At 39.2% G+C, this 24,137-nt stretch overlaps 2 protein-coding genes across 2 annotated transcripts in view; one reads left to right on the top strand and one right to left on the bottom strand.

Annotated features, from left to right (window-relative positions):
• Positions 1 to 24,137, bottom strand: part of LOC134665840 (cystinosin homolog) — a 231,110-nt gene that overhangs the window by 175,954 nt on the left and 31,019 nt on the right. The window lies entirely within an intron of this gene.
• The window catches only part of LOC134665861 (5'-3' exoribonuclease 1), a 43,951-nt gene that overhangs the window by 17,829 nt on the left and 1,985 nt on the right, over positions 1 to 24,137 (top strand). The window contains exons 9-33 of the mRNA XM_063522894.1: positions 24 to 128; positions 405 to 459; positions 573 to 654; positions 1,473 to 1,665; positions 2,207 to 2,380; positions 3,153 to 3,264; positions 3,574 to 3,752; positions 4,696 to 4,865; positions 5,583 to 5,732; positions 6,789 to 6,856; positions 7,520 to 7,734; positions 8,589 to 8,718; positions 9,450 to 9,577; positions 10,192 to 10,373; positions 11,980 to 12,178; positions 12,974 to 13,233; positions 13,601 to 13,753; positions 14,167 to 14,242; positions 14,764 to 14,841; positions 15,114 to 15,187; positions 15,560 to 15,592; positions 16,146 to 16,260; positions 17,196 to 17,453; positions 18,624 to 18,727; positions 23,602 to 23,698. Of these exons, the coding sequence (XP_063378964.1) occupies positions 24 to 128; positions 405 to 459; positions 573 to 654; positions 1,473 to 1,665; positions 2,207 to 2,380; positions 3,153 to 3,264; positions 3,574 to 3,752; positions 4,696 to 4,865; positions 5,583 to 5,732; positions 6,789 to 6,856; positions 7,520 to 7,734; positions 8,589 to 8,718; positions 9,450 to 9,577; positions 10,192 to 10,373; positions 11,980 to 12,178; positions 12,974 to 13,233; positions 13,601 to 13,753; positions 14,167 to 14,242; positions 14,764 to 14,841; positions 15,114 to 15,187; positions 15,560 to 15,592; positions 16,146 to 16,260; positions 17,196 to 17,453; positions 18,624 to 18,727; positions 23,602 to 23,698 (3,390 nt within the window). The remainder of the gene's footprint in view (positions 1 to 23; positions 129 to 404; positions 460 to 572; positions 655 to 1,472; positions 1,666 to 2,206; positions 2,381 to 3,152; positions 3,265 to 3,573; positions 3,753 to 4,695; positions 4,866 to 5,582; positions 5,733 to 6,788; positions 6,857 to 7,519; positions 7,735 to 8,588; positions 8,719 to 9,449; positions 9,578 to 10,191; positions 10,374 to 11,979; positions 12,179 to 12,973; positions 13,234 to 13,600; positions 13,754 to 14,166; positions 14,243 to 14,763; positions 14,842 to 15,113; positions 15,188 to 15,559; positions 15,593 to 16,145; positions 16,261 to 17,195; positions 17,454 to 18,623; positions 18,728 to 23,601; positions 23,699 to 24,137) is intronic.

The following is a 24,137-nucleotide window of genomic DNA, read 5'->3' as shown; positions in this document are numbered from 1 at the left end:
AACATTAAAATTGCTTGTTCCAGTACAAACCTAACAATGACGACACGTTCAATGTGAATGTGGATGACATAAAGGCGAATGCGCCCGACGACGCTTTGCAGGCGTTGATCAACCGTACTCAAGAAATGGTAAGTCAATTTATTTCCTTCACCTGACATATCTTGTAATTAAAAATAAATAATTCAATATATTTATTTACGAATATGTCCTCCTATCTCAGGTTTAAAGATAGAGAAAAAGAGAGAGGTTTAGAGATAGGGGGTGCTTAAGTGTGACTTCAAAACAAGCAATTTTCTGTGCTTTCGTTGATAATTTACAGGGGTCGACCAGAGTTACAATATTTACGGCGTCATTAAAAGTTACTATGTTATGCCATGGCTACTAAATTTTTTTTTGTTTCATAGTATTTTGATGACGTTGACAATGAAGAAGACGAAGAATACGAAGAAACTAGTGATGGTAACTATTATTGTTTTATTATGTGCTTCGAAAATATTGATCATGATGCAGGCAGACATATCGTTTGCCAAGTTGTTGCAGACTTTATCAAAATAAATTCGATATTTTTTCAGAGGAAGCCACTTTCGAGATGGAATTCAAGCTTCACAAGAAGGATTATTATATGAATAAGTTAGATTATTCAGCTGTAACTGCGTGAGTGTATCTGAATATTTTCTATTATAATAATAAAAAGGTACAGATGTAGTGCATAATTATTTTTCATCGTATTTTCACGGAAACGTACGAACGTGTCTTGCTATTTCAATCAGTCTCGGCATAAAAAGTAATGAGGTTGACTAAAGCAGCAAGACAAGACAAATACGATGGATAACAATTTATGCACTACATCTAGGGTTGCCAGATGGTCGGGATTTGGCGGGATTCTCCCGATTTCTAGCACGTGTTCCCGATTCCCGACGAAGTGAAAATTGTCCCGAAAAACAGCTTCACGTTATAAAACAATAATTTCATGTTCCGAACTGTCGTCGAGCGAGCGAGCGACCAGCGTCGAGCGCGCAGCTAACGTAGTGCCAATAATGTAAAATATCGTTGTTTTTAATACAATTACTTTAATTTGAAAGTATCTTTTTCCCGACTCAAGTCCCAAAATTCCGAAATTTTTTTATTTTTTCCCGATAATAGCGCCTTTCGATCTGGCAACCCTAACTACATCTGAATAGCTATACAGCTATATATTTACAAATACTTATTTCAAAATACATTTTTTGTTGTGGCTTATAAATGCAATTCTCGAACTATTTTCCGTCTAAAAGTATTAAACTCCTCTTTAAAGTAAGCCCCTTTAGTCTTAATGACTATAAACAATATACGATCATTTTGTATGGTTCCACTATTCCATATTTTATATTGCATTCTTGAATCGAGATTGATATAAATAGACATATTATCCTCGTCTTAAAACCTAGCTGTATTACCCCTTGCAATATTTAACCACATCAATAATTCTCCAGAGAAGTATTAGCGGACCAAGCGGAAGGCTACGTGCGAGCGATCCAATGGAATTTATTCTACTACTACAAAGGCTGCCCGTCCTGGTGTTGGTACTACCCGCACCATTACGCGCCGTATATATCAGATATAAAGGGCTTCAAGGATCTGAAGATCGAGTTCGAGTTGGGGGAGCCTTTCAAGCCTTTTGAGCAGGTAAGACCCACAGAATATTGAACTAAAAACGATCCAATGGACATTGTTCTACTACTACAAAGGCTGCCTGTCCTGGTGTTAGTACTACCCGCTACGCACCACTACGCACCCTACTTATCCGATATAACGGGGTTCAAGGATTAAGATCCTTTTTATTAGGTAGGAAGATTATAAGCCTTTTTAATTGGTATGTTTCATTTTATACCGGCTTTTAGCATCTAGGAACTCATTGTCCTATATATAACTCGACACAATTATAAAAGTGCCAGTGAAAAACTTATTTAAGAACCATTGCTGTTCTATAACAAATTATTTAAAGAAAACCTACACTCAGGTCGATCCATCCGTTTGGGAGCTACCATCTATAAAGCAGAAGAGATGCCACAGACAGACACACAGATACACATGTTTCACTTGTGAGAGATGTTACAAATGAAACATGTGTGCATGTTTTTGCATTGGTGGGTCTTACCAAAAACTATTTTCCTGCTCATAATGTGAATTCCAATGACAACATTGATTAATGTCATTTTTATTGCAGCTTCTAGCCGTATTGCCATCAGCCAGTAAACACCTCCTACCTGCACCGTTCCATGACCTGATGACGGATGAGGATTCCCCCATAGTCCACTATTATCCCATCAACTTCGAGACAGATCTCAACGGCAAGAGGAACGATTGGGAGGCGGTAGTGCTTATACCCTTTATAGATGAGGTTAGTCGATTTTGAATCTTATCACTATTGCTTAAGGTCGAATAATGTGAAAGAACCCTATAGTTCGTTTTTTTTAGCATTAGAAAGAACTTGCAAGAAGGTAAGCGATCTTGACATGTCTTTTAATTGAAAAACGCTTTTTAAAAATCAGTAACTATTACTTATGAAAGCAGAATAATATAAATTATCGTATTTATATTTATAATTGTTACATATTTGCCGTAACTTATTTTTAAAAAGTGTTTTTCAATTAAAAGACACATCAAGATTGTTTACCTTATTTCTAATGCTAAAAAAAACGAACTGTAGGACATGAGAATTCCGCCGTAGTCCACTATTATCCTATCAACTTCGAGACGGATCGCAACGGCAAGAGGAACGATTGGGAGGCGGTAGTGCTTATTTACACCCTTACTTATACCCTTTATTGATGAGGTCAGTCAATTTTGTATCTTATCACAGTGGCCTAAAGACGAATAATGCAAGAATAATCTACTCTTGCTACACGAACTTCGAGGCGTATCTCAACGGCCAAAAGTACAGGCTGCTTATATTCCGTTGATTAGTCCAGTCAAATTTTAGTCTGATTTGAATTTGCTTAAGGTGTAATGACGGATGAATTCTCATCCATTCCATGGTTCACTGCTGTGTTACTTTCAAATTTGTTAACGCATTCACTGCCAGGGGGCGTGGCCTAGGAACAAACTTGTATGACGGTGAACGCACATGTGCATCGAGGGCAGTGAATTTGTTAATGCGTATTTCGTTGCAGGTAAATCTTTTGTCAGCCATGACACCATGCTACCAAAGACTGACTGAGGAGGAGTTGAATAGAAATACTCATGGGCCAATGCTTGTCTATAACTGGACCAAAGAAAGTTTAGGTGAGTTTATAAAAAAGTCATCACTTTCAAATTCTACCCCGCCGTTCGTTTTTAATGTGTCACATTTTATGATTTCATGTAAACAAGTAAGTATCAATAATAATTACGCTATCGCTTTCATATAAGCAATTTAATCACTGTAATCTTGCGCTTTTTATGAAAGCAACTTACCTTTACTTTCACTTTCAGCATTTTCCCACTTATATTTTTCGTAAAAATCTCTAAATAACTTTACTCCATCTAATTCTCTGTTTCGCTAGACCGGTACTTACAAGTATCACACACTAATACGATCTTAAATTTCTACAGGTACCGTAGAAGCCCCAGAATACTTCCCAGCTATTCAAGACTGCCATGCCGTAGAGAAGAAAGTGTACCGCAAGGAACTAGACGTGCCAGAGCACGTGCTGAAGAGAGGCATGCTGCCGAACGCCAAGCGGGACATGATGTATCCCGGCTTCCCCACCATGAGGCACTTGAAGTACAAGGTCAGTATATACCTCTGGGATAACACCAGGTGCCTATAAAACAAAAGACTGCCACGCCGTAGAGAAGAAAGTGTACCGCAAGGAACTAGACGTGCCAGAGCACGTGCTGAAGCGAGGCATGCTGCCGAACGCCAAGCGGGACATGATGTACCCCGGCTTCCCCACCATGAGGCACTTGAAGTACAAGGTCAGTATATACATCTGGGATAACACCAGGTGCCTATAAAACAAAAGACTGTCACGCCGTAGAGAAAGTGTACCGCAAGGAACTAAACGTGCCAGAGCACGTGCTGAAGCGAGGCATGCTGCCGAACGCCAAGCGGGACATGATGTACCCCGGCTTCCCCACCATGAGGCACTTGAAGTACAAGGTACCTTTGGTATTAATAGAGTGCGCGCCAGTATACTCGACCCAAATGACACCATGAAATGAAGTGAATTTCCCTTTTCAAAATTGACAGTTGGTTGGTTTTAGTGAAAAGCCCGATAGCTTATAAGCCAGGTTAGCGCGGAACAAGCGGGGATTCAGTAAATCATTCCTAGATTTTAAACGTAATCTTTCTAATTATGTATAATAAAATGTTACTATGGCTATGGGTGGTATTCCTGACCAATTTCTTTTCGTCCAATATCATTGCGTCTTTCTTTTAAGCTTAATATCAGACGCAATACACATTGGACTTATATAGACATTGGACAGATGGAATACCGCCCTATGACAGGCGTGGCTCACTCCGTGATTTTGTCGCGTCGCAACAAGAAGCCACAAGTACATACGTCCCACACCAATTCTGGTGGCTAGCCATAGGCCGCGCGTGGCGCTTGCGTCACCTAGCGGTCATATCTGTCCTAATCGTAACAGACTCGTATTGTTAGAGAGTGAATGTTCTGTACTCAGTACTATTATTTATTCGATGGCTATGATAATTATTGTTTGTCACAGACGACCCTGAAGAAATGTAAGGTGAAGGTATTCGACCAGCCGTCCCGCAACGAAAACATGATGGTGGAACTGATCAGGGAGTCCAACACTGAGCCGCAGTTGGAGAAAATCGCCCAGGACTTCTTAGGAAAGGTCATCTGGGTGGGGTGGCCTCATCTTACTAAGGCTAAGTGAGTTTAATTCTTTCTTTATCATTGTACTCTTGGCGGAAATGCGGTTATTCGTATCTCATGTCTCTTGTGACTTGTCACGGGCAAGTTGCATTTTATGAATAAGTGCCACTTGCACCATCCCTGTAACCCAGGATTAACCGGCTAAACCGTTAACCCAGTGTCAAATTGTACTGGTAACCATGGTAACTCCAGGTTTAATCGGTTAACCCTGGGTTAGTGATTGGTGCAAGTGGCCCTAAGGGAGTTAGGATACGATAGTCATAAAATCCGTAATAGGAACATTCCATGAAATTGTCTACCGTTGTCCCGTACAAACGCGAAGTTTCTGAAGATTTAAAGGTATAAGAGTTTCCTTTTCTATGACAAATGGTCAAAAATATGCACAGAAAAATAATCGCCTGCTTTAAATGCCGAGAAAAAAGTTGCAACACAGGAAATACAATGCGTTTGTACGGGACAGCCCGTGGAATGCTCCAATATATTTTCCATACGATCGAACGTCGTGTTCTATATTGTGTTTATTATGTTTGTGTTAGGGTACAAATCAATTGGATTATAAACATCCAACTTTTAAATACCTAAATAAACAACTACTATTTCTCGCTATTAATATTTATAAAAAAAATTAAATTTTCAATGCGTAATTCCAGAGGTAAAAAGTTAATTATAAAATTATATTGAAAATAAACATGGTCTAAAACCTTCATATTTTAGGGTAATTTCGGTGTCAAACGAGAAGACGCGGCTCCACCACGTCGACCATCAGAACAACAACGTGAACGGCACGCCGAGCTACACCACCGAGTCCAACTTCGGAAACTTGCATAAGCAGTGGATATCGGAACGTTCTACGATCATAGAACAGTAAGTAGTTCAGTATAATGATTTCGGTGTCAAACGAGAAGTCGCGGCTCCACCACGTCGACCATCAGAACAACAACGTGAACGGCACGCTGAGCTACACCACCGAGTCCAACTTCGGAAACTTGCATAAACAGTGGATATCGGAACGTTCTACGATCATAGAACAGTAAGTAGTTCAGATTTAGGGTGACTTCGGTATCAAACGAGAAGACGCGGCTCCACCACGTCGACCATCAGAACAACAACGTGAACGGCACGCCGAGCTACACCACCGAGTCCAACTTCGGACACTTGCATAAGCAGTGGATATCGGAACGTTCTACGATCATAGAACAGTAAGTTCTCATCCTCCTAGCATTGTCCGGTGTTTTGCCACGGCTCACTTGGAGAGCCTGGGGTCCGCCTGGTGTAACCCTAAACTAATTGATATGGGTACTAGTTTTTACTAAAGCGACTGCCATATCTGATCTTCCAACCAAGACCTGAGAAGCCTTATTGGGACTAGTTCGGTTTCTTTGTAATGTTTTCCTTCACTGGAAAACGATTTGTTAATATTAAATGATATTTGGTACTTAGGTACACAAGTTTCGAGAAATTCACTGGTTGGTACGAGCGTTCAAAACCGCGACTTTCGGCTTGAAACACCTTATTGAGTAGTTCAGCATTGACGTGAAGCGAAATAAATAGTCGTGTCTTGACCAATCGCGTGGTGTTAGAAAGTGACTTATAGACGACAAGCGTAAATAGTAAATACAATAAGCCTAATAAGCTATATTTAAGAACGGCACACCAAGCCTTGCGTACGACATAAAAACGTAAAAAAAATTCGAGGGAAGTCATCCTATACTTATAGATTCTGTGCAACGAAATTTAGGATAGGCCACTAAGCTGCATGAAAGAAGTAGACACACTTGTTACACAGTAATGTTTGACAAGACCGCAACGCATACGCGATACGTCATTTATAGTACTTACGAGTATGTATTTTTTATTGGTGTGGAATCTCTGTGTTGTGACCAATTAAATTTTAAATTACATGTTTTCTTTTGTTTTCAGTAATCAGAACCGACTAGGAATTGAACTGGGCAATGTAAATGTTATAATTCACGCTGTTAATTTAAAAGGTGGGTAAAATATGTTTATTATTAAGTCTATCTTCCTTTTACCTTCTTAACTTAAATGTCTAATATGTAGTGCTAAACATATAAAATTTATTTCACTTAGTACATGTTATGTGTACCTATAATTACTTTTTTGATTCATTTCCTTTTTTTGTATTATTTTCCTGTTTTCTTCGCGTTGTAACTCGGCCAAATGGTGTTCTTGTGTTTTTTAGGGTTCCGTACCCAAAGGGTAAAACGGGACCCTATTACTAAAACTTCGCTGTCCGTCCGTGCGTCCGTCCGTCCGTCTGTCTGACAGTTGAAATTTTCACAGATGATGTATATCTGTTGCCGCTATAACAACAAATACTAAAAACAGAATAAAATAAAGATTTAAATGGGGCTCCCATACAACAAACGTGATTTTTGACCAAAGTTAAGCAACGTCGGGAGTGGTCAGTACTTGGATGGGTGACCGTTTTTTTTTTGCTTTTTTTTTGTTTTTTTTTCTTGCATTATGGTGACTCGCACTTGCCCGGTTTTTTTCAGTATTAATGTTAGTAGTTAAATGTAGAAACTAGAAACTGATAGTGATGTTATTTAATTATCTGCGATCGTAGTCTACGATCCATTCATACAGCAAGCAGTATGAGAAATACTCTACTAATATTTTTTTGTTCTCAGGCTACAAATACTTAATCCAAGACAACACCCAAATGGTATTCGAGCCGGAATGGTGCTCCGTAGCATGCGGTTATGCGTACCAAGCCGTGGTCCGGGACGTGTCCGAACATGTCATTCAGGAGGCCGGCAAGTTCTCGACGCCGCAGGAGGCCTATCCAGTGGGCTCAAACGTGTTTCTGCTCACGCAGGGGCAGTACTACGGGTGCATGGCCACGGTAAGATAATGCATATTTATAGTGGTTCGAGACTTTATGCAGGAGGCCGGCAAGTTCTCGACTCTACCAGAGGCCTATCGGGTGGGCTCGAAGGTGTTCCTGCTCACACAATACACTACTACTACGGATACATGGCCACGGTAAGATAATATGTTCATACTTATAGTGTTTCGAGTCTTTATGCTGGAGGCCGGCAAGTTTTCGACGCCACAAGAGGCCTATGCGGTGGGTTCGAAGGTATTTTTGCTGACGCAGGGCAGTACTACGGATGCATAGCCACGTTAAGAATACATACTTATAGTGGTTCAGCACGATATACACGATATCAGCAAACGTACACCCAGCTGCAAAAGTTCCATTCATAAAGTGGATATGGACTTTTGCAGTTCGACGCTTTGTCACGCAGGGCCATGACTGTAACGCCAGCCACAAAACTTTTATCTATGTCATCATAAATAATATTTTGTCAATATTTTGCCACCTCTAACCTCCGGGGGGAGCTCATATTTCCACTTGCAAAAGATTCTTATTAATAAAAAGTCGATCCGTTTACCCCTGGGCCTATCGCGAAAACCGAAATTCGCAAATTGCGGTGATCTTTCTCTTTTACTCCAATAAAGGCATAATTTTACGGCTTCGTCAAACAGGCGCGTTTTCCGGGCGGAGCGTGAGCGGGGCGCGCCGCTTTTACATATACATAAAACGCTCACGCCCCGCTCTGAAAACGCGCCTGTGTGACGGAACTTAGAGTGACAGAGGGAGATGCTCGCAATTTGCGAACTTCTATTTTCGCGGTTATAGCCTAGTTTCGAGGCTGGTAAAAGTAGTGAGCTAAGCGAAAGCGTGTGTTCCAGGTGGTAGATTCAGAGGCAGTCCGCAGCGGGCGCATCAAGGTGCAAGTGACGGAGCAGACCGAGCCCACGCCGGTCGCTCACGCCAACATCTGCCCATACCGCAGCGCCAACCACGCCGCCGCCTCCTGTGGTAAAAAGCCAGTTAATAACTTCAACCAATATTATATTATAATTATTATAGTATGAATTTTCTCAAATTATTTTAACGCCGAAGACCCTAAGGGGCTGTCCATAAACTACGTCATCGATTTTTGACCCACCCCCCCCCTCCCTAAAATCATCCAAAAATCATTCTCCGAATGACCCCGTTTCCTCCTACGTCATGCTACCATCATCCGATGTCCAGACCCCCCGCTAATTTGAAATGACGTAATTTATAAATAGCCCCTAATCTGTTAAACAAAAGCCATTGTTTCATTTGTGCAAAGAGCAACTGTATCGTGGTTGTTTTATGGTTCAAGTCTATGTACATTTAACATGTTTTGATAATGTACGATCGACCACTTCAATGTAGGCGAGCGCTCATATTATTACATAGATTTGAACCTTAAAACCAATACGGTACAGCCGATTTTTAAACGACATTGTTGCTTTGGCACGCGCTCAAAACGGGAGCTAACCGTTCGCACAAAATAAACAATTACTTTTGTTTAATAGATTTAATAGATTACGGCGTAAAAACATTTGACAAAATTCATACAATACTTATGTAATGATATAATAGGTTAAACAAATAAAATTAAACTTCTTGACAGAAAAGTGGACCAAAATAGAACTATTGGAACAGACTGACAGATTTTCTGAGCAATTGCTTCATGAGAAGGTTTTTTTTTTTCTTTAAATTACCAATTCCCTTTGCAGGAATATCACCTCAATTCCTTTCGAGAATAACGGGGACCGTGCTGGTGGTGTCTGGCCAAAGAAACACTCTGCCTACCGAAACACAGAACAAAGTCAACGTCGGGCTCAATTTAAAGTTCAACAAGAAGGTAAGGCTTACAAAATGTAGTGACAAGAATTATAATATACCTAATTAACAACGTAAGGTAAACTACCCAATGGTGGGTTCCCTTATATAAAAATATCTTTTTAGCACCAATTATTATTTTATGTGTTATGTAATTTTCCTTTTTGTACTACTTCAGCGATTCGATTTGAAGAAAACGGATATGTACGCCCTATCGGTTTCAGTGGCTTAGTTGCGCTACCATCAACTAACCACCAATTCAGAAACTGGGTTCGAATCCCTTTAGCCATTCGTTTGTGTAATGAGCAAGTAATAGTTTTTCTTTATTTATGTAATAGTCACTTAAGCTCGGTTTTACTAGGATAGCGGCGTCGTCATATAGCGTCCGTCTCCATACAAAATACTACGACATCCATATTTAGCCGTATTATTTAGTATGGAGATGGCCGCTATATGACGGCACCGCTATCCCAGGAAAATCGAGCTTTCCCTGCTAAACTAAAAGAATAAGAATCATATTTATTTGAAAGGAACCTTGTTTACAAATATCAATAGGTATCCTGTGGCCCCACACTAGGCTAAGCCTGTGACGTGGCAGCCGACTTCGCAGTTCGTAAATTACACACATTATTCTAGAACCAAGAAGTGTCTGGCTACACTCGCCGCTGCCCCGTCTCCAACACGTGGCTGTACTCCCAGCGCTGCATCGACCTGGTCAAGAGTTACGAGCAACAGTTCCCTGAGCTGTTCGACAAGCTAGCCGAGTCCATGTATAATGATATCTTCTTTGAGAGCGACATCTGGCCGAACGAAGTGGGGTGAGCATAGCAGACTTATTCTAGACACATTATTCTAGAACCAAGAAGTATCGGGCTACACTCGCCGCTGCCCCGTCTCCAACACGTGGCTGTACTCCCAGCGCTGCATCGACCAGGTCAAGAGTTACGAGCAACAGTTCCCTGAGCTGTTCGACAAGCTAGCCGAGTCCATGTATAATGATATCTTCTTTGAGAGCGACATCTGGCCGAACGAAGTGGGGTGAGCATAGCAGACTTATTCTAGACACATTATTCTAGAACCAAGAAGTGTCGGGCTACACTCGCCGCTGCCCCGTCTCCGACACGTGGCTGTACTCCCAGCGCTGCATCGACCTGGTCAAGAGTTACGAGCAACAGTTCCCTGAGCTGTTCGACAAGCTAGCCGAGTCCATGTATAATGATATCTTCTTCGAGAGCGACATCTGGCCTAACGAAGTGGGGTGAGCATTGCAGACTTCTATTCTAGACACAATATTCTAGAACCAAGAAGTGTCGGGCTACACTCGCCGCTGCCCCGTCTCCAACACGTGGCTGTACTCCCAGCGCTGCATCGACCAGGTCAAGAGTTACGAGCAACAGTTCCCTGAGCTGTTCGACAAGCTAGCCGAGTCCATGTATAATGATATCTTCTTTGAGAGCGACATCTGGCCGAACGAAGTGGGGTGAGCATTGCAGACTTTATTCTAGACACATTATTCTAGAACCAAGAAGTGTCGGGCTACACTCGCCGCTGCCCCGTCTCCAACACGTGGCTGTACTCCCAGCGCTGCATCGACCTGGTCAAGAGCTACGAGCAACAGTTCCCTGAGCTGTTCGACAAGCTAGCCGAGTCCATGTATAATGATATCTTTGTTCTTTGAGAACGACATCTGGCCTAACGAAGTGGGGTGAGCATTGCAGACTTCTATTATTTTTGTTTGTATTCTATTATTCTAAGTTGTGTGTTTATACCATCACCATCACATGAATAATCTGTATGTTTGCCTTTACCTTAAGAGCCTATCAACGTGCACACTAGCGCCACTGCTAAATAATCGTGATTATTTAAATTTAACGATAAGTAAGAAAGGGGGCCGCAACGTACTGTATTTTGTATTTAAGTACCTTTTGAATACATCAAATTAGTTTTCATGTTGCTGGATTCGTCAATCTATGCGTCTCAAGTTAAAACGGCCGTTTTGGTTTGAGTTCATAGATCATCGAATTCGACAACATAAAAACTAGTTTGGTGTATTCAAAAGGTACTTAAATCGGTACTTTTTGTACTGAGACTGACTGAAATAGTTCCATAACACGTTCGTGCGTTTCCGTGAAAACACGGTGGGAAAGGTTTGTTCACTACATCTGTAACATGGTATAATAATATACTCCGCCTGGTACTCTCTTCCCGTCTTTTCTAGGTCACCTGACTAACACAAGCCTACGTCATCATGCGACAGCGCTATATGATAATATGCGACTATATACAGCGGCCATGTTATTGTGACGTAGGCTTGTGTCACTCTGGGAAGAGAAGACCATGTTTTATTAGACTATGATCTGTAATAAGTTATTAGGCAATATTTGAGACATAATTAATGTGTAACTGATCCGTTTCCTTCTTTAGAGAGAAGAAGCCACAAGAAGTCCAAGCGTGGCTGAAGGCCCAGCCCCACTCGAGCGCCGCGCGGCGTGAGTGCGGCTCAGATGCTCTCGAACCCGAAGAGATGAAGGCACTCTTCAACTCTTTAGACAAGCAACTGCACGAACTCAAAGGCAATGAGAAGACGGTCACGCTTCATGTGAAATGGAACCTTCTGTATAAGGTGAGAGAGTTGAAATCTAAATATGAATTAGGAACGACGCCGGGTCAAACACGAAAACTGTCACTCTGACGCCACGTCACCGAAGTGTCAAAACCGAAGTTGTATTTTATGCATATTATGTCGTAGGTCTATGTTGCTCTGTGGTCAGTGACAGATATATCCGTCATTGGCTTCAAAAAGGTTAAGGCCAAGTATGGATTGTACTCGGAACAGAAGTATTGTATGATATGATGGCTGACGCATATGTGAGATTAGTAATCTCAAAAACATAATACAGAATTCGATGTTTGACGTATCCCATCAAAACCTCTTAAAAAGCTAGCCATAGAAAATTATGTTTTTAGGGTTCCGTACCCAAAGGGTAAAACGGGACCCTATTACTAAGACTTCGCTGTCCGTCCGTCCGTCCGTCCGTCCGTCCGTCCGTCTGTCACCAGGCTGTATCTCACGAACCGTGATAGCTAGACAGTTGAAATTTTCACAGATGATGTATTTCTGTTGCCGCTATAACAACAAATACTAAAAACAGAATAAAATAAAGATTTAAATGGGGCTCCCATACAACAAACGTGATTTTTGACCAAAGTTAAGCAACGTCGGGAGGGGTCAGTACTTGGATGGGTGACCGTTTTTTTTTTTTGCTTTTTTTTTGTTTTTTTTTTTTTGCATTATGGTACGGAACCCTTCGTGCGCGAGTCCGACTCGCACTTGCCCGGTTTTTTACACATATTTATTACTTACTTAACAACCTAGAATATTTATGCTATATCGTACCAAACCGTAACACATTCACAGCCGGAACTCCACGAAGGAAACGTCCAGCCGGACCCCAAAGCGGACTTCAAAATGTACGACCGCGTGGTCTGCGTGGCTCGCAGCATCACGGCTCCGTTCGGAGCCAAGGGCACCATCACCGCGGTGTACCAACCACCGCAGTCTAATACCGTGCGATTGGCTGACAAGTTGAACGCTGAGCCAACGTACCAAGTCATGTTTGATGAGCCTTTCCCGGGTGCCTCGCCTGAAGAGCTGTTTGATGAGCATAGGTTCTATAGGTAAGTTATTTTGAGCTTTACCTTTATAGCTTTAAAGTTCTTTTTCCATTTTTTTGGGGAACCTGGTCCTTAAGGAGCCAAAGGCAGCATCACCGCGGTGTACCAACCACCGCAGTCTAATACCGTGCGATTGGCTGACAAGTTGAATGCTGAGCCGACTTACCAAGTCATGTTTGATGAGCCGTTCCCGGGTGCCTCGCCTGAAGAGCTGTTTGAAGAGCATAGGTTCTATAGGTGAGATATTTTTAACTTTACCATTATAGCTTTAGGGTCTTTTTCCATTTCTTGTTGGTCCTGGTCCAAGATATTCGGACATGACACGCGACTTTATCAACAACGACTTCAGTTTAGTACATATCTTCCACAGGATGTTACCAACAAACATGCTGAATATATCGTACGGGCGTAAACTGAGGAACGCTGTGACAGTCGCCGGCGCCCAAGAGACGCAGAGCACGAACAAGACGCCCAATCTGCTGCGGAGAGATGACGGACACAACTCCGCGTTCGCTAGCTATAGGTATGAACTTATTTATTTAGTCAAGTACCACCACATCTTTAGGCTCAAATTAAATTGGCAGTTACTGGCAGCGAATGCATTAATACACTCTCCGTACTAATACTAGCACAGTATAAATAATCAATACCCTTGTACTATACATTGGTCACTAGATAAGTTTGGCATTGGATAAATATAAATCAAACAGGTGGCCTATCACATATACTTTTTAAAACGTTTGTACGTACATATATATGAAACTAAGGCCTATCTTTTTACTGAGTTAGCCTTAGCTTAATATAAAGATCAATTAATAACTGTCAAATATTACATGATATGTACACTATAAACCAAAAAGAATAGACTTAGACTTTATTCAGCTTATACGAAGTTACATAATATGTCTTTGCTATAAACTAATCATACTTTTACAGTCCAACAAGAGATCAGAAGACTCCAGTAAGTGAAACCCGAAACAATACCGCAAGTGCTTCCACGGATAATCCACAAGTAAGCCCACTTTATTATAATTTTGTATCAATTAATATACACCAATAAACAAATTAAGCAGTACAAAATTAACTCGATTTTTTGTTTGATAAACATTACGAATGTTGTGTAAAAAATAAGCAATTAATATTAAGAACGGGTCACTCACGTATTTTAAGTAGAAAAGGGGCATTCCACGAGACTGTCGCTTACATAACGCAATTCTTCTAATACTTTTGGAAATGCTGAGTAAGCGATATTGGGTCAGGTAATATTTCATGACTTGGCTAACAAATTGGCAGTATATTCTCGAGATTCACGTATTTCATTGAGGTAGCTGCCATACAAGTCAAAAGCGTTATGTAAGCGAAAGTCTCGTGGAATGCCCCAAAAACGCTCGACATGTTTCACTCCGTACCGAGGAGTGTCATCAGGAGCTTGAAATACGTGAGTGACCCGTTCTTAATATATTTAATATGTCTGTGTCTCACGGAAATTTTGTTATTAAAATAAGTAATTTAATTTAAATGTGGTGCTTTTAGGACAATGCTACACAGCTTCTAAGGAGTCTCCTCAACATTAGTCAAGGAGAAGCAGATTCTAATAAAAAATCTGGCAAGGTTAGTGATATTTGTATTTTTAGACAGCTAAGGGCCACTTGCACCATTCACTAACACGGGGTTAACCGGTTAAACCTAGAGTCACCATGGTTACCAGTACAATTTGACATTAGGTTAATGGTTTAACCGCTTAACCCCGGGTTTGTGGGATGGTGCAATTGGGCCTGAGCCTCTTATGGTATACACAAGTACTGTTCATATTACAACATCCGTTGAATACAATTTTTATTAGACCAAGGTTTCATATAGTTTACATATAAATATTATTTTAGAACGCACGAGATCAAAATCAAAGTTGGCGATCGAAAAACGACAATCAGCAACAACAACAACAGCAACCAAACAGGTAAAAAAGTCCTAGATTGTATTTTGTACTATCCTGTCTACACTATCTATATGTATATGCTTTCGTATGCTAATGTAAACATAATATGGGACATTATCTATGAAAAGGGACCTTATTGTCGATGACGCTTACGCCGCACAGCGTCGCGCGGCATTGTATTTATATCGGAGCATCGTTAATAATGGCGTAAGCGCCATCGACAATAAGGTCCCTTTTCATAGATAACGTCACATATTGCCACGCTAAGGTTGAAGGTAGGGAGGGATACTGATCAGTGCTAAAGTATTAATATTAAGTATGGATAGTGTCGTATAGTGCCTATGCTATAGTTTAAACATATAATGCAATACTAGTATTCATTATTGCATGCAGCCAAACTAGCGAATTTTGGAAATTATTTACCAGGTAAGATTACTCAATACGAGATAAGATGTGTCCAAAAAACTTCCTTCAATATAATGAAAATCTACGCAAAGTACGCAAGAAGTGTACGTTTAAGTGTTATTCTATTGGCGATTGCAAGCTTCGCACGTTCCGCAGAACTATAGATTGAATCCTAATAGTATAAGTAAAAGGTTCAGTTTTAAATAAATGGAAGTAAGCATTGACTCAGGAAAATTTTGTTTCAATCTCTTCAAACGACAATTTAGTAAATGAAAAAGTTTAGCGTACGGTTACATTTTAGCTTTTCATTTGAAATTGAACCGTTTGCCCTTACAATTAACGTTAAATTTAAAGCGCAGCGGAACATGCGGTTACTGCCTACGATTGGCAATGAAATGGTAAAATGACCTAGGTGCCTATATGAAAACGTTTATACTTTATTCATAAAACTTTAAATTTTGTCTCTTTCTTACAAATACCACTATCAAAATGGCGGATAAGGGCAAACGATTATAAATGGTATTTTAGATTTGACAGACGTTTAATGACGGTTCTTGAATTGCTCTCAATATAGGTCTCAACAACAGCAGCCGCCTCAGCCTCAAAACTGGCGCAAAGAGCAGAACGGCACATTCAACAGGGCGCCACCGCCGCAAGTGTATCAGGAGTGGACTAACAGGTCTTTCAAGGTAATATACCATCTTTCACACTGTTAAGTGACTATTAGTACTAAATGCTGAAGCTTCAAATCGAAGTGAAAGATGAAGATTCTGACAATTACCATATTAAATCAGCAATATATAACTCAGTGTGGACATATTATGTTATCTTTTACCGCGTAATGAAAACGAACAATTCATTCGTTCTTCCAGAGGACACTTCAGACTGTTAATAAATGATAAACTTCGGTGGAATTTATAAAGTTGTTAACACGGCAATCATGAATCGCTTCAAATAATATTTATCAAAAACTATTATAATTTAAGTTCAATTCAATTTCTGAAGTAGTTTAGTAAACATTTATTTTTCCATTACAACTTCAGTTAATAATATACAATAAATGAAATTTTCCAGATGTTTCGCTTCGTTAAACTGCTTGGAAGTTTTGTAAGACGTATTTTCAAATGAATCTGACGATTTCAGGTACACGAGTGTGTTGAAATCAACTCATCGGTTTCATTATCATTATGAGAATAGTCAAATGAATTTAAAATAAAATTAGAAACTTTCTAAAATTTGCATGCGAATATCTAAAATCGAATAAATTAGTAATTCATACACTTTAGAAAGACTTGATTTATGTATCACAATTTTTACTAGAACCGACCGAAAACTGCATAGAATCGCATTTGCGTAGTTTTCATTTTCGCAATAATTATAATAAAATAAAATGCCCTTCATTTTAAATTTTAAATTTACTTAACTCAAGTTACGTAACTTATTATCAAACTTTGCCTTTTGTACTTTCCTAAAAATACTGAATAATAAGAGACAAGTTTCGACCAAACCAAATAATTCCGAATATTATAGTTTCTCTGTATAAAAGTTGACGTTTAACAATCCAGTTACCACAGAACGTCAAGTTCAGTGTGATTCAATGGTAATTTTTTATATATTTATACAGAACCAACCACCAGTGCCTCCGTATCCGACGTTCGGGCAGCCCTTCCAAGGGCCGGGTCCGAACCAGATCCCGTTCCCCGCATTCAACAACGCGCACTTCCAACGCAATCACAACGCGATGCGACAGCATCCGCAGAACCAGCCGCACCCGCAGAACCAGCATCCGCATCCGCAGCAGCAGAATCAGCATCCGCATCCGCAGTTCCCGCAACATCTGCCCAGCATCGCTGGAGTGGCGTTAGCGCCCAGTTGGAACAAGGTCAGTGATCGATCACCACACTAGCGTCTCCTGAGCGTCGGCGCCTAGTCTATACGGCTGCTACTCTACGCAACGTTAACGCAACTGCGCGACAACGCCATTTTCTATAGCGCGGACTAGACGCCGACGCCGACGCTCAAAAGACGCTAGTGAGAGGTTGCTGTATACGCAATATGATGGAGTGAAAAACGGCTAGTTGCTCAGTTCAAATTGTTCTATAATGGAAATGGTTTGGAGACGGATTGGTTTCGTTAATCTACAGTTCGTTTTTTTTAGCATTAGAAAGAACTTGCAAGAAGGTAAGCGATCTTGACGTGTCTTATAATTGAAAAACGCTTTATAAAAATATAAAACTATTACTTATGAAAGCAGAAGAATATAAATGATCGTATTAGATTCATAATTGTTACATATTTGCCGTAACTTATTTTTAAAATGTGTTTGTCAATTAAAAGACACATCAAGATTGTTTACCTAATTTCTAATGCTAAAAAAAACGAAGTATAAGGTGGAGTAACTTAAAAATATTTTTACTACAAATTATTTTGGGCACCTCTGAAATTTTTAGGTTAAATAGTTATACATATATCGGAAAACTACTTTCTGACTTTATAGTGTACTAACAAAAAAAAACCGGGCAAGTGCAAGTCGGACTCGAGCACGAAGGGTTCCGTACCATAAAGCAAAAAAAAAAAACGGAAAAAAATGCAAAAAGAAAACGGTCACCCATCCAAGTACTGACCACGCCCGACGTTGCTTAACTTTGGTCAAAAATCACGTTTGCTGTATGGGAGCCCCACTTAAATCTTTATTTTATTCTGTTTTTAGTATTTGTTGTTATAGCGGCAACAGAAATACATCATCTGTGAAAATTTCAACTGTCTAGCTATCACGGTTCGTGAGATACAGCCTGGTGACAGACAGACGGACAGACGGGCGGACGGACAGCGAAGTCTTAGTAATAGGGTCCCGTTTTACCCTTTGGGTACGGAACCCTAAAAATGCGTGGTTTATAACTTATGAGTAACAATTCAATATCAATTATAACATTTTTCAAATTATACCAGTCTTTTGTTATACAAAAGTTCTTCAGAACAAAAACAGCGAATTTCTGTATTACACAATATATATGTCTATTATTATGTAAGGGAAATCTATTTTTTATTCCAGAATCCACCACAGAACCAAGTGCAGTCGGCGCCCACGCATAATGCCCCGCACAACACCGAAAAACCTAACCCGTTTGTACCGCTGCAAGTACAGACCAGCCAACGGTAAGTTAATCGATATATTCAGCCAAAATGGTTAAATCAAAAACTTCAATAGGTTTTTGCGTGCCGGTGGGAAGACATACATTTTCTCGGACTCTGTTGGCAAGACTTAAGGCGCCCAGTTTTTTCTTTAACCTTTTTTTAAAAACTCAACAAAGTTCTACTGTTTTTTGGTGAATAAGTAAGCTAATCATTTTGAATGCGAAACTAAAACCAATGAAACAAGTATTCGACCGTTTGTTGTTAAACAAATTGTTATTATTACATGACAATGTATCTATGTTTATTCCATTACGTCACGGCAATAAATAAACTACACATTTTCATGATAAAGCCATAAAGTTCATAGTCTGAATGTGAAAATATTTTCTAACAATTTATTCGATCAAGTCACTCACTGCTTCAGTAATCTGAAGTACCAGTGCTGTAAACTACTTGTAAATTAACACACACTTAAAATCAATCTAGTTGTATCACTATCAGGGAGGTCTTATGAATTAACAATAGGTATGTAGGTATGTACATTTTAGGTGGCTATTTGCTATAATTCTATTAAAAGTTAGTTTAACCTTTTGAACGCCAAGAACACCTAAAGTCGTCGTTACTAGTCGTGCCCACCGCGCCATGGGTAACTATATAGTATGGAGGAAACCGGCCTGTGTTGAGAAAAGTCGTCGACATCTCTTCTAAATACCTAAAACTGGTATGGATGTGTTCCTCGTGGTCTCTAGAATACGAATTGACCGGTTTTAGTTTACGGAGGGGGGGACGTGTCGAAAAAAAGGGGGAGGAAAGTGGGCAGCCGATCAGCATTGATATTTGTTCACATCTTGAGTCCTATGGGATTCGTGTGAGGTGTCGTTGGAAAGAGTATTAAACGTGCTATTATTATTTCATAATAACTGTAGTCGTTTACAAAATATTTTAAAATATTTGATTTTTTACCGTGCATGGATGGCATAAGTACTGATTAAATATGTGTCTAACTCAATAAATTATAACTATACCGCAATTATTTTATTACAAAATATACGGGACGTTTCATTAGCTTAGCAAAAGCATAAGTTTTGTTGGTGTATGATATTATATAACCAAGTAATAACGAATTTTGTTCAGCATGGGTCACTAGGCATCGTCACGTAAAAGGCGGGCGACCGACGTTAACTTTTCATTATTTCTCGGGTTCTATTTTATTGATCCATTGGTGATAAGCACCATTTGATAGGTTATTAAACGTACTATAAATGGTTTCTAATAACCGTAGTCATAACTTTAGCCATTTACAAAATATTTTAAAATATATGATTTTTTACCGTGCATGGATGGCATAAGTACTGATAAAATATGCGTCTAACTCGATAAATTATAACTTTACTCCAATAATTCTTACAAAATGTACGTGAAATTTCATTAGCTTTCCAAAAGTATAACTTTTATCGGTGTATGATATTATATAACCAAGTAATTACAAATTTTGTTCAGCATGGGTCACTAAGCGCTGTCACGTAAAAGGCGGACGACCGGCCTTAACTTTTCATTATTTCTCGGGTTCTATTTTATTGATCAGTTGGTGATAGATACCATTTGAAAGAATATTAAACGTACTATAATAAGTTTTCAATAACTGTAGTCATAACTTTAGTAATTTTCAAAATAATTGAAACCATATGATTTTTTACCGTGCATGCACATAAGTACTGCTAAAACATGCTTCTAACTCAATAAATTATAACTTTATCGCAAGTAATGTTATTACAAAATATACGAGACATTTCATTAGCTTTCCAAAAACATAAGTTTTATTGGTGTATGATATTTTATAATAAAGTAATAATGATTTTTTTCCGCATACCCATACGGAAAAAAATCTCAAATCACTGCGCACCATCATATAAATCCCAACAAACAATTAGCCTGGCTCTAAAATAGCTACATATTTAGTCTTAGTTTACAGTTTACAGGCTCTGGTGATATAAAAGTGTTTAAAAGGTTCATCTAAAGATTTAAGATCTACAGTACGTAGCTGTTTTGGGCGCTATAATGCATGTTAAGCACTAGCAGTGTTATAGCTTATAGCTCAAAGTAAATTGAACAACCTTAAAATATAGCATATAGATGATGATGAGTAATAATCTGCAATTTGCACTTAAGGTTCTAAACGTGTGATAAAGTCTTCTACTTATAGCTTTTTATATCGCAATCGCTACTTAACTCTCTTGTATGACTTACAGTCGAACAGAGAAGTTATGAGTCGCTATTATAGATCTACTAAGATCATGTAGTTACAGACGAGCGTTATTTTAATAGCGTAGTACGTCTTATAACTGTCAATAGAGTCATACTTACAAGCTAAAACTACAATGCCAAACGCCAATGAATCAATAAGTAAGCAAAAACTATAAACTAGACCGTAAAATAAAATAGTAAATAAATATAGATAGTTTACTCAATATTGACCTAATTTTACTATTACTATACTTAAAACCGGACTTCACGGATAGTTATTGTTCACTGTTTCCAAAATTAAATGTGGTAGACCACAAATAAAAATAAATAAATAAATTAAGATAAATTTGCAAAGAATCAGAGGGCCATTAAAATTTTGTTTTAATAATACATATATGTACCTAGTTGTTGACAGTATAATTAATTTCGCCAACATAAATCCGCATATAACGCCAGCATCAGGGCACTAAAATAATTACTTGTTTTTATTTACTCGCCATTAGATTTTACTGCAAGTTATCAGATTGTAAGCTTACAAAAATGCAACAAAAGTATTTAGATAGTGGAAAAGGAAAATAATGTGCAATTACCTTCTTGAGTACCTATTACAAATGTTGACCATAAATGCTAATTTACCATCTAAAGCTGAAACCATCGTGGATCTACGCTGCTACTCAAACTCAAACAATAATAGAATGCTGCTGGTCTACCAGGCGCTCGCCGCGCAATGTGTTTGTTTGCTTGCTTGGCGAAATTGGTCCTGGCATACATATATGTTTATAGTTGTACGGTAACTAAACAATATTTTTGGAAAGTTAATAAATAGTTTTTTGATTTTATTCAAAAAATTTCACGCTATATTTACTACATTATCTGTTTCTCAAATTATTTCGGTCACTAAGCAAACCTCTTAGGTAAAAATTAAACATTTTCTTTAATATTTTTAAATGGTTAGTTTTGGGCCTCAGATTTCAAACAATCGAGTATTCACAGAAAATTTAATATGCTTGCGAATGGTGTCCACCAAGTATCAGAAAAATAGAACCCGAAATATAATGAAAACTCAACGATGGCCGGGCTCCATTTACGTGACGGTGCACAGTACCCATGCTGAACAAAATTCATGATTACTTAGTTATACAACATTATACAGCAATAAAACTTATATTTTTGGGTAGCTCATAAAATTTCCCGTATATTTTGAAAACATTTATTGCGGTAATATTATAATCTATTGAGTTAGAAGCATGTTTTACCAGTACTTATGTCCATGCACGTTAAAAAACATATATTTTCAATTATTTTGTAAATGACTACAGTTATGACTACGGTTATTAGAAACCAATTATAGTACATTTAATATCCTTTCTAATGGTATCCATCACCAATTGATCAGTAGAATAGAACACGAGAGATAATAAACAGTTGAGGTCGGTCGCCCGCCCTCTACGTGACGGTGCGTAGCGTAGTGACCCACGCTGAACAAAATTCATCATTACTCGGTTATATAATATCATATACCAATAAAACTTATGTTTTTGGAAAGCTAATGAAATTTCTTGTATATTTTTTAATAACATTAATTGCGGTAAAGTAATAATTTATTGAGTTAGACGCATGTTTTGTCAGTACTTATGCCATCCATGCACGGTAAAAAATCATATATTTTAAAATATTTTGTAAACGACTACAGTTATGACTACAGTTATTATGAAACACTAATAGCACGTTTAATACTCTTTCAAACGACACATCACACGAAACGATCGGTCCCATAGGACTCAAGATGTGAACAAATATCAACACTGATCAGCCGCCCACTTTCCCCCCCCCCCCTTTTTTTCGACACGTCCCCCCCTCCATAAACTAAAACCGGTCAATTCGTATTCTAGAGACCACGAGGAACACATCCATACCAGTTTTAGGTATTTAGAAGAGATGTCGACGAAAATCGTGAAGGAGACGACTTTTGTTTAATTTGCCAATAGTCTAATAGCTGTTATGACGTACTACTAGTACTTACGCTGTCAAAGTAACCTTCACAATTTAGTAAGGTTTACATTACGAGTAGTTCGCTTGCACCCGGGGCTTTGGCAACGTAAACCGTTCAAAGGGTTAATTAATTAAATTTATCATCATCATCATCATCATATCATCTGGCTGCCCAAGGCCGCGCCGTTATTGGGGGAGCCCAAGAGTGCCAACAATTAACGGTCTTGCGCCACCTACATCCAGCGGACTCCCGCGACATTTACCAGGTCGTCAGTCCACTTCCGGTACGTGGACGCCACTCGAGACCTTTCCGCCCCAATGGCCATCGGTTCTACGGGCAATGTGCCCCGCCCACTGCCACTTAAGTTGAATTAATTAAATTAATATTTAACAAAGATTACGCATCACTAATATCCAAAGTTGATTTTTGTCGTCTGGAAAAACTGGTTTGACTAAGGACCAGGTGCACCAACCACATTTGACAGACTGATCATGATCAACGTCAGCCGGCGCGCCCCAGCGCTTTACTATGAAACTTTCCATACATAAAAATTTAGCGAACTCTTTAACGATACGAACAGTTTGGTGCAACCGACCCTAAAAGACAAACTAGTGGTTCTATGTATAGGTATTATACATACATGCTTATTATTGTACAGGCGAGTGCACAACCCCCCCGGGCCGCCGCGGCGCGGCGCCGAGGGCTTGCCGGCGCCGCAGCCCGTGCCCGTGCAGGGACACTCATCCTCACACTCGGTAATTATTCTTCACGGTCTATCTATTTATCCCACACAATCCAACACCCAACCCAACAATCGCTGTTTTTGTTTAAATACCCAACGGAGTAAACTTGACATATTTACATTTTTAACATATTTTTTCTCATTTTTTGTAACAACAAATATTGTACTAAGATATGATATTAAAGCCCCAATTAATCGGCTGGCAATACAATACAATACCTACAAAGGTCGCAGAGGTCGGAATCCTAGTTGCCGACCGTGTTAAGGCGCTTTAGAGTTCACTTTTTCTGTTAACGAATTATAGTTGCTATGCTAGACTTGCATTTGATGAAAGTTGTTGCAGTATCCTTCCATTGATTAATATCCGTATTAAAAACTAAAGTGGACGGTTAAACGCTTGAAATACGCCTAGTAAGGTTCGTTTTTCAAAGCAAGCGTATACTTCGAATGTT

Source organism: Cydia fagiglandana, chromosome 7, assembly GCF_963556715.1.
Source record: "Cydia fagiglandana chromosome 7, ilCydFagi1.1, whole genome shotgun sequence".
Lineage (NCBI taxonomy): Eukaryota > Metazoa > Arthropoda > Insecta > Lepidoptera > Tortricidae > Cydia > Cydia fagiglandana.
Note: the sequence above shows the minus strand (reverse complement) of the source record. Positions and strands in the feature narration are given on the sequence as shown.